Here is an 11,932-nt window from a genome sequence, read left to right on the forward strand (position 1 = left end):
AAGGAGGTAAATAACAGAAAACTGGGTGGGCATTTGTCCGCCCAGTATCATTTTGCCCCCAGTAAATTCAACTCCATTGCCCAAAAATGCCCACCCAGTAAATTATTTTGCCCACAAAATCACTTGAAATCAACTTGCTATTCCAAAAGTGATGTATCTTTTCCATAATATTTGCCAGTTTATTCTGTAAATAATTCGGAGCAGGAATGAATATCAGACAGTCGGTCCTACTTATCTATCATTATAATTATCATCCTTAGTATAGGAAGTTTAATTTCTTTAAATTATATTGAGCTATTTCTGCACCAAAAAATCTTGAATGAGCTATTTGTCTAAAATTAATAGATTTAAAACATCATTTGAAATGTCTTTGAGCGTGCTATCTTGAAATTAGCTCATAGTATCAATTATGATAATAATAGAGTAATCAATCTACACTTTAAATGTTTTTACAAAAATTATACTGTGATTTTACCTGGTTCTCTATTATTTTGTGCAACATTGGGACCAAAATGTATGTACTTTAATATAAGACTTGACAACAAAGGACACCGTGATTCTAATATTTGGGAGATAGGTCAACCCAATTCAGGATTTTCCTTTTACTGACAAATGCCAGTAAATTCATTTCACGGCTTGGGCGGGAAATACCATTAAGTAGAGTACTAGTACTTCCTTTATCAAATAATATCAACATATTTTTGAAAATGCCACTCAGCCAAAGCAGGTAAATTACATTTCTCCTAAATACCAATATCGATTTTACTGCTTTATCAGTGTTATAATTATGCTAAAGTAAATTAGAAATTGTTTGTATTTCCCAGTATTTCTTGGTCTTTCAATTTAGTCAAAATTCCCTGGATGGTAATTGGTCCCATATACTCAGTATTAACTTCCCTGGTATTTACCGCCAAGCACTAACACAATCATGATAATGATATTCCTAAAGAACATCCCCAACATCTAACAAATCTGCAGAGTTTTTAAACTGATAAATCTGATAAAGAGTTAAAACTGATAAAGAATTTGAAAACCAAGAAATCAACAGTTGTAATCATGACATTCATTCGGAACAGTGTGATTAGGTATTGATACACTCATAGAAATTGTTCGTTGGCATTACTCAGTAAGTTGATGTAAGTCGTTGCGTCAACTTTCCGAGTAATGCCAACGCGTACAATTTTGAGTAACGCTGACTCGATATCATTATGTTGGTCGCACTCATTTGCACTTACTTTATTGAGTTGTTACAACTCAGAAAATGAAACTAGGTTAGCATAATTTTCTAGAGGTGTGCTATAGTATACAAAATTTTGCACTGATTACAAAAATAAATATTTGAATACTGCTAATTGTGCAGAAAATGAACCAATTACGTGAATTAAGTAACAAAGTACCAAATTGGAATAACTCAAAACAATAAGTACCAGTAACTTAATATGAACGAGTTACATCAACTTACATGTTGAGTTACAATAACTCAACTAATTGGTTCTTTGAACCTTGTTTATTTTTTATTTTCTAAGTTCCCTGAACTTGAATTCAGAAGTTGGCATTACTTAAAAAGTTGACGCAACGACTTACATCAACTTTTTAAGTAATGCCAACAAAGCTTTTTCAGCATTTTTTAAGTTCGGATAACTAAAATGAATTTTGTTTTGGCAACTTTTACACTATTTTTGAGTTGTCCAAACTTACTCCTTTTGAATTGCGCCAACAAGGCAAACAAGTCATTTCTATGAGTGTATAATGAAAATAGAAGCATTTTAACTAATTCATTTTAGGTGTGAACTAAAAATCATCAAGTTCATGAAGTCATAAAAGATATCAGGACCCACTTATTCCCATTTTACATATCAACATTATTCATCTAATGGGTTAGCAACGCGTATCCAAAATTTTAACGAAATCCATTGATACTTATAGCTTTCCAAAATGAAGTGAATTTAAAACAGACATGGTGTTTGAATGTAATAAAAAATTCAAACACTAGCAACAAATGTTTCCCTTTGGCTCAGGATAAAATGATACTAAGATAAGAATCCTTAGAAAATTATTAATTTAAACTTCAACATTACTTGTTTATTTCGCTTACCAGGAGCGCTTTCGAGGAACTTCCTCGTCATCAGCCGATGTTGTTAGCTCTGATGTTTTCTTCCAAGGAAACATCAGAGCTAACAACATCGGCTGATGACGAGGAAGTTACTCGAAAGCGCTCCCGGTAAGCGAAATAAACAAGTAGTGTTGAAGTTTAAATTAATAATTTTCATTGTTATTACCACTACGTATGAATCTGCAATTCTATATAAGAATCCTTAGCTTTAAGTGATCTAGAATGAGCGTTTATTGCGTTTCGACAGTATTTTTTTGTGGAACATGAGAGCACCTCAGACCTATCGAATTGCATTCTGAATACGAAGCATGTCTTTCTGATATCAAATAATTTTCATTTTTGAAAATCACAATATAATACAAATTTTATGACAAATTTTTGATATATAACAGTCCTCGATGTAAATTATATAAATCTAATGATATATTCTTAAAGTGTATGTAGCTGGGAGAAAAAGCCGACGGTCAATTGAAAATTTTGACCTTTCATATTGAAGATATGGATTTTTTTCCCAAAAAGACCTAATTTTGTGTGTGTTTTTGGAAAAAAATCCATATATTCAATACGAAAGGTCAAAATTTTCAATTGATAGTCGGCTTTTCACCCCACCTACATACACTTTAAGTATAAATCATCAGATTTATAAAGTTTACTTCGAGTACTGTTAAATATCAAAAATATCAATTTTTAATGATTTGCCATAAAATGTGTATTAAATTGCGAATTTCAAAAATCAAAATTATTTGATATCAGAAGGACATTCTTCGTATTCAGAATGCAATTCGATATGTCTGATGTGCTCTAATGTCCCACAATAAATACTGTCCAAACGTTCATACCCCATCCCTTAAGATGCGCTGTGAATTTTCTTCCTACAATATTGATTTTCAGACAATAATAATTTTGAATGAGGCTATTTGCATAAAAGAAGAGTCAAATTATGTCCAAACATGTAGCCTTAAGAGTAGACTAGGCATTGTTGGTGGAAGCACCAAAAAATCAACTTTCATTATCTAAATCAATATATATTATTGAAAAATAACACTTTGATGTTTTGCATAAGTTGTGAATGAGTTACGTACAAAAGTGTTGTTGTTTCAGCCCTCTTTTACAATTGCATGCAATATGAGTAGTCACATATGGCAGACCCTTTATTATGACGAATATAATGAGCTAATACTAACTAAATACATGTTTCATGTTTAAGGTCTGGTTCAAAATTAACGCCTTGGGGATTACAGGTTAAATTCAAGATAGCGCCATCTTTATGTATATAAAACGGTCTTCTGGTATTCAAACCACTCCATAATGTTGTCCAGAGGGGGAGGGGTGGGTATAGAAAATGGTAGGTACGTGCATAATGTGCAGCCGATATGGGTCGATATTTTACATGGCTTATTTGTTTATTATCTTAATATAGGGATAGATCGGTTTTTGTCAATTTCACTGTGCAAATGGATCGATGCTTGGCTTCTGTTGGTTACTAGCAGTATGTATATGCATCGTAAAAGACCAAAATTAGCATTTTTAAATATTTCTAGATTATTATGATTTATAAATGGGTCATACTTGCTGGGGTTTATAAAACAATGGGTCATTTGTACAATATGACATTATAATTGCTATCTCCAATAAATAGCATCACATTAATTAGTATAGCATTACATCAGTAGCTATCTTTAGTAGATAACATCACATTAATTATGTATTTGGTAGTGTGATGAGTAATTTAATTTGATTATTTATTATTGTTTACGATTAAAATCTATTTCATGAGACATTTTAGGGAATCCCCACTCATGCATCGCCCCATATCAGTTCTACCTATTATTTCAAAAATTATATTTATTGAATGTGCAATTCATAATCAACTTTATGATTATCTCAGTACCAAAGGCATTCTTTCCCAAAGTCAATCTGGTTTTCGTCCGTATCATTCTTGTGCCACCATGTTTTCTTGATGTTCAAGCTTATATTTTGAAAATCGTCGTGCCATAGGTGCTATTTTTCTTGACTTAAAGAAAGCATTTGACACTGTAAATCATAATCTACTTTTAAATAGACTTAGTATGTATGGTGTTAACGGGTTTGAACTTGAACGATTCACATCTTACCTGAGTAATAGAAATCAATGTGTAAATATTAACTCAGTTCTTTCTGATTTTAAACCTGTTAACAAAGGTATACCTCAAGGGTCTATATTAGGACCACTTCTCTTCATAATTTTTGTAAATACTTTACCACAAAGTGTATCATGTAAAACTGTCATGTATGCTGATGATACTACCCTTCTTTGTTCGTCAGAAAATTCATCCCAGCTTCAAACTAATCTTGAAAATATTTGGTACATGGCATGTTTTTTTTTTAATTTAATAATAATACGGTGATCAAACCATTAAAAAAGTAGACCAATTTAAATAATAATTGGTGTTATATTTGATTCAAACTTAACATGGTCTAACCATAATTAACTATGTTTCTAAAAATGTATCTAAAAGATGTGGTGTCAATCCATGCTGGCAAATGCTCTCGCATTACCTCATTTTGACTACTGCAGCCCTGCATGGTCAAATTGTTCTGGGAAACTCTTTCCAAATCGTTCAGAACAGACTTGCAAGAATTATGTTACCTGGCATTAGAACACCAACAGATGATAATGATGGATAAGTTAAAATGGATTAAGGGAACTGGAATGAGCGTTTTGAGCGTTTCGCCCCACAGCATTTTTGTAGGACATGAGAGCACATCAGACATATCGAATTGCATTCTGAATACGAAGAATGTCTTTCTGATATCAAATAATTTTCATTTTTGAAATTCACGATATAATACAAATTTTATGACAAATTATTAAAATTTGATATTTTTCACATTTTGATATAGCAGTCCTCGAAGTAAATTTTATAAATCTAATGACATATTCTTAAAGTGTATGTAGCTGGGAGGAAAGCCGACGATCAATTGAAAATTTTAACCTTTCATATTGAAGATATGGATTTTTTCCCCAAAAGACCTAATTTTTTTGGTGTTTTGGGAAAAAATTCATATCTTCAATACGAAAGGTCAAAATTTTCAATTGATCGTCGGCTTTTCATCCCACCTACATACACTTTAAGTATAAATCATCAGATTTATAAAGTGTACTTCGAGTACTGTTAAATATCAAAAATATCAATTTTTAATCATTTGCCATAAAATGTGTATTACATTGCGAATTTCAAGAAATCTAAATTTAGTTGATATCAGAAGGACATTCTTCGTATTCAGAATGCAATTCGATATGTCTGATGTGCTCTAATGTCCCACAATAAATACTGTCCAGACGTTCATACCCTTTCCTTAAGGGTATTGAAGATATGGATTTTTTTCCCAAAACACCAAAAAAAATTAGGTCTTTTTGGGAAAACATCCATATCTTCAATATGAAAGGTCAAAATTTTCAATTGACCGTCGGCTTTTCCTCCCTGTTACATACACTTTAAGAATATATCATTAAATTTATAAAATTTACTTCGAGGACTGTTATATCAAAAATCAAATGTTTATAATTTGTCATAAAATTTGTATTAATTAATATCAGAAAGACATGCTTCGTATTCAGAATGCAATTCGATAGGTCTGAGGTGCTCTGATGTCCCACAATAAATACTGTCCAAACGTTCATACCATTTCCCTTAATGCCTTAATGTACGATCTTTTTAAATTTTTAGATTTTTCTTTTTTCTTCTAAAATGATAATATGCAATCATTATGAAATGAGGGAATAAGTTCAATCTATTCAACCAGATTCACGTACCTTGGAGCAACCAACGTTGCGGCCAGTACCACTGACCTTCAGCTGGGTTGTGATGTTAAACACCTTGAGAACCGATGACGTCACCCTGTGACGTCATTTGGCGAGGTAGAGTTCTGATGGTTCTGTCCCAGGCGTGTGAGAGGTTGTTCCTGAGTCCTCCACCACGGTTGAGGGATGGTTGTTCTGCTCGCACCCAGATGGCTTCTTTCACTCCCCGTTCGTACCACCGTGCTTCGCGGTCGAGGACTTTGACGTCCTCTAGGTCCACCTCGTGTTTGCTGGCTTTAAGGTGAGTATAAACCGCTGATTCAGCCGGGCCCGAACTAGAGCGCTGATGTTGTTTTAGCCGTTTCTTAAGGGGTTGAGATGTTTCTCCAATATAAGTGAACTCTACCTCGCCAAATGACGTCACAGGGTGACGTCATCGGTTCTCAAGGTGTTTAACATCACAACCCAGCTGAAGGTCAGTGGTACTGGCCGCAACGTTGGTTGCTCCAAGGTACGTGAATCTGGTTGAATAGATTGAACTTATTCCCTCATTGTATGATTCCCAGATGATTGAGAGTATTCACAATTTGTTACGAAAGGATTATGGCAAGGATTGCCTTATATTGACTAGAAACCTTGAGAAAACGGCGAGGAAGATAGCGAGTTTTCGCAATCACCTACGGTTCACACTCCGTTGTTTACAATCGGAGTTAACACCCCGCAGTGTGAGACTGAGTTCCAATATAAAAGGTCCCCGTGCAGATAAAATCATTCGCGGTACGGAACGGAAATTACTCAACGAACGAGTAAGACAAATTAACTTTACCATCAATAATTTGAACAAAAAGAAAGAGGCGATTTCTCGTGATTTAAACGATCAATTACCCCGGGAAATTTACAATCGAGTCATCGAGTTCACGGAGCATGCGCAGTTAGCCCAACACGATATAACCAAGACTCGCCAGGTTGCCAAATTCGACAGGCTTGAGTCGAAAGCTTCGGCTGCTTCGCGTGCCGATAAGGACACGAATTGGAGGTGTAAGGACAATAATTCCGGTCCAAATGTCAAGGAAAGATGGGTTAAGAACCTATCGGATCGCAGTATTTCTGATAGTGAACGCAGTTTGTTAGAGAAAGGACTGAATTACGCTGTATCATCGAAGCGAATTGAAGGTCGTCAAGTTACTGAGATCATAACATCGACTGAGTCGGCGATTAGGAGTTCCAAATTGGAATATTCTAGAGCGGAGGAACTGAGACAGCGGGTGAATGCGAGCATTTTAAGTGCAAAACCGCCGAAATCTAACCTCACTAAGAGTGAGTATTTAGCCCTTGATAGTCTCAAGAAAGACGATTCAATTACTATCCTCCCAGCTGACAAGGGTAGATGTACAGTGGTTCTGAATTCAAAAGACTATGATCAGAAAGTAAAGACACTCTTGGAGGATACTAAGACCTATACTCCTTTAAAGAGAGACCCTACTGGCCCTTGTAAGAGCAAAGTTACTGCGAAACTTAAAGAATTACATGAGGACGGTGCAATTGATGTGAAGCTTAAACTTCAATTAAACCCCACAGCGGAAACCATCCCAACATTCTATGGTCTTCCTAAGGTTCACAAAGCTAATGTTCCTTTACGGCCCATTGTGAGCAGCATCGGTGCTGTTACTTACGACATCGCAAAGTTTTTAGCAAAGATCCTAGGGCCGTTAGTCGGTAAATCTGAGCACCATATTCTTAATTCCAAAGACTTCGCTGATAAGATTAGTGACTTATCGCTGGAACCCGACGAGACAATCACATCATTTGATGTTACGGCACTCTTCACCAGTATCCCCCCGGTTGATGCGGTGAAAGCGATACGTGAAGTGTTGAGACAAGATACAAGTTTGCACGAACGTACTGACTTGTCTCCGGATCAGTTGTGTGATTTGCTTCAATTATGCCTGGATAACACCTATTTCAGCTATGGCGGTCAATTTTACAAACAATCGCATGGTTGCAGTATGGGTTCACCAATTTCTCCGATCATTTCCAACCTTTATATGGAGAACTTTGAACGCGTAGCATTGTCGACGTTTAACGGTATCGGTCCATCCAAGTGGTATCGTTATGTCGATGATACCTGGGTGTTAATTAAAGCCTGTGAACTAGATCGGTTTTTCAACCACATAAACCAAGTTGACCCCAATATCAAGTTCACCCAAGAAGGCTTATCAGACAACAAGCTCGCCTTTCTTGATTGTCTCGTTCACGTAGAGGAAGACCTTTCCCTGTCAGTATCTGTTTATCGAAAACAGACTCATACTGACCAGTATTTGCAGTTCGACTCAAACCATCCGCTAATCCAGAAACTCGGTGTGGTAAAGACTCTTTTCCATAGAGCGGAGACCATTGTCACCAAGGAATCCGAAAAGAAAGCGGAACAAGATCACCTGCGTAAAGCTCTCCACCATTGTGGCTTCAAGAACTGGGCAATTGATAAAGCCCTGAACTCAGGTGGAAAAAGACGGTAAAGAGCCCACCAAACATTCCAACAGTAATTCTGGTAGAACTGCAAGTGCTACAATTCCTTACCACGGTGATTTATCAGAGAAACTTAAGCGCATATTCAGAGAGTATAATATCACAACTCACTTTAAGCCAGTCAATACCATACGCCAAGCCTTAGTCCACCCCAAGGACAAGCAACCCAAAGGCAGGCAGAGTGGACTTGTATATGGTATTCAGTGCGCGGAGAGTTTCAATTGTACTGACACTTATATTGGAGAAACATCTCAACCCCTTAAGAAACGGCTAAAACAACATCAGCGCTCTAGTTCGGGCCCGGCTGAATCAGCGGTTTATACTCACCTTAAAGCCAGCAAACACGAGGTGGACCTAGAGGACGTCAAAGTCCTCGACCGCGAAGCACGGTGGTACGAACGGGGAGTGAAAGAAGCCATCTGGGTGCGAGCAGAACAACCATCCCTCAACCGTGGTGGAGGACTCAGGAACAACCTCTCACACGCCTGGGACAGAACCATCAGAACTCTACCTGGCCAAATGACGTCACAGGGTGACGTCATCGGTTCTCAAGGTGTTTAACATCACAACCCAGCTGAAGGTCAGTGGTACTGGCCGCAACGTTGGTTGCTCCAAGGTACGTGAATCTGGTTGAATAGATTGAACTTATTCCCTCATTGTATGATTCCCAGATGATTGAGAGTATTCACAAATCATTATGAAAGTTCCCAATACATTTGGACGCGAAAAACATTGGGAATTTGCAAAGAAACAACATCATAAACTTCACCTCTATCACTCGAAACATCTCGCACTATTTGGATTAGGACAGCGAGTGCGGCCTCAGAGTTAGTCTCCTACGCGGCCAGTTTGGTTACGCTCCCTCCACATGTGGAGGGAGCGTAACCAAGCTAGTTTTGTACGAGACTACGGTTTGCGATCGTGGCCGACATAAAGTCATAATCTAAAAAATTATGACTTTATGTCGGACCAACAGAAAATCATCCCGTTTTACTACTAATAGGACGAATTTGACAGTTTGCTCATAGATTTAAGTTAGAACATGTGTAAGTATTCAAATATGCCAAAAAATCGGTTTTGAAAAAAATAAAGGTAAATTCTAAAAAAAGATCGTACATTATGACTTTAAGCTTGACAACAGGTGGTATTGTTAATTATTACTTTAAAATGCATTTAAGGTCAAGCGCTTTTATACTTATCATCTAACTTTACATTTACACATTCTGTACATAACATTGAAACCAGGGTCCATATTTCTAATATGCTTTATCAACAAAAATGGAGCTTAAACTCTGGTAAGCGTATTTTTAATGTTAGAGCTGTTAAAATATGGAATGATCTTCCAACTAAAATTCGTATCTAGTTATTTCAATACAATGAGTCTTTCCCTGCATAAGAATGCTACTTTGTGTATCTCAGCCAAGAAAGTTTAATTCATCAACATAAGTTTATAGTGTAAACATAATTATTTCATGTTCAAATATGTATTGTATTTTCCTTATTATACTCTGTATAAAAACTCTTTAAGTTGTTTTGATTTGTATATGTATGGCTCTTGCAGTATCCCCAGGACGACCAGTGTTTCATTGATGGGATTACCCTGCTTAAAGAAAGCATAAATATATAAATAATAAATAAATGCATCAAGTTGAAAAAAACAAATTGAATCATTTCTATTTTGGATAGTTGGGAATCCTTGTTCAAGAATGTTCATTGTGTTGCACAATTGAAAAAATCCCCAAGATTGTAAAGTGAAGATTACATCATCTTGGGAAAACCCATAGGAAGTGATGTAATATTTAAGGTTAATGTTTATAATTGTTCTTGGGAATTTCCCAGATTACATCATAATTATGTGGTGAAGATGTGAATGAAGTAATTGGCTATTAATAGAATGGGACTTTTGTGTTTGGTATATAAGCAAATGTATAAACACAATTACAGTACTATTATAGTGTTGTTGTGGGCTAGTAATAGTGTGCTTATAATCCATTTCCTTCAAAGAATTGAAATTGCGAACCAGAAATATTTTATGTAGTCAATGTACTACTATATCCAGTGATATCGGTGAAGATCTATCTGGAATACGTCAAAGTGCGCTCCAAGAAAGGAATATATTCTATCTTCTGTCGACTTGCTTAAGTCTGGTTTATGAAACAACACACCTGTCAATGTAAATGGAAACAGGGGGACAACTGCAATACAACGCAGGCCTGTTTTCCATTAGAAATTGTGTGCAAGGTGAAAATAGCACCATTTTGTAGATATTCAACTGTGCGAGGATTTCATGCAATGGATATAAGTGAACTTTGCTGAACAGTGATCTTCGCATGACAAGTGAATCAGGATATACACCAGGAACAGAACTGTACAATCAACAACAAGAAGAAGGCCGCTGGCAAAGTAAAATCATTAAACTTAATCTTTGATCAATGCTGACTGATTGTATATATATATATATATATATATATACAATCTGTATAATCTTTTCTGTATAATCTTTGTACATGAACATTGTTTCTGGTCTGCTCAGGTTTTTGATTGTATAATAATTTCTTGTAATGTAGGGATTTATTGCCTGGTATTTATGTATCCTCTCTCTGTTTATTCATTTAACAGTTTGCCTATGCCTTGATGAAGCCCTGAGGGCGAAAGCTTGGAATAAAAGTTAATGTTACTCAGCTACGTTGTCGTCTGTTCAAATTTCTTACGCCTATATATATATATATATATATATATTATATGTATTTATGATCACTCATATGATTATTGTTAAATCATGCTTTACTTTTGATTAAAAGACTTAGATATTGTTAACTTAATTAAACAGTGTGTTTTGATGTGTTTAGATATCATAACAATAATTACTATCAACATCATATTAAGCAATATCTTTGGTTGATAACATCATATTAATTGTTATCTTTGATAGCATCACATTAATATCTTATAGGTAGATAAGATCAAATTAATTGCTCTTCAGTAGATAGCATTGCATTAATTGCTATTTTCAGTAGATAGCATTGCATTAATTGCTATCTTCAGTAGGTAGCATTACATTAATTGCTATCTTCAGAGATAGCATCACATCAATTACTATCTCTACTGTAGTAGATATCATCACATAAGTTGTTATCATTAGTAGATATCATAACAATAACTGCTTTCAACATCACATTAAGCAATGTATATTTGGTTTATAACATCACATTAATTGTTATCTTTGGTAGATAGCATCACATTAATTTTTTCTGGGTAGATAACGTCAAATGGGAAATTAAAAACCCATCTTTTCCCACGGTTTTAGGTTGTGTGTTTTTAATCTTAAAATGTGTATTTTATGTAGAGGCTTTTTAATTGCCTCTTATAATTTGTCTGGATTTTGGTTTTAATAACTATGCTGTAAATATTCGTGTGTTTTTTAAAATGTATTAATATGTATATTGTTTGTATATGCGCTGTGATCGCTTGAAATGGCGCTTAATAAATGCCCATGTAATAATAATAAT

General features: G+C 35.4%; 1 protein-coding gene across 1 annotated transcript; it reads left to right on the plus strand.

Annotated features, from left to right (window-relative positions):
• The first annotated feature begins 6,463 nt into the window (after nucleotides 1-6,463).
• LOC140172762 (uncharacterized) lies at nucleotides 6,464-8,413 on the plus strand. Its single transcript, XM_072195891.1, has one exon. It carries the CDS (start codon nucleotides 6,464-6,466, stop codon nucleotides 8,411-8,413), a length of 1,950 nt encoding a protein of 649 aa, XP_072051992.1.
• The last annotated feature ends 3,519 nt before the right edge of the window (nucleotides 8,414-11,932 follow it).

Source organism: Amphiura filiformis, chromosome 16 (assembly GCF_039555335.1).
Source record: "Amphiura filiformis chromosome 16, Afil_fr2py, whole genome shotgun sequence".
Classification (NCBI taxonomy): Eukaryota; Metazoa; Echinodermata; class Ophiuroidea; order Amphilepidida; family Amphiuridae; genus Amphiura; species Amphiura filiformis.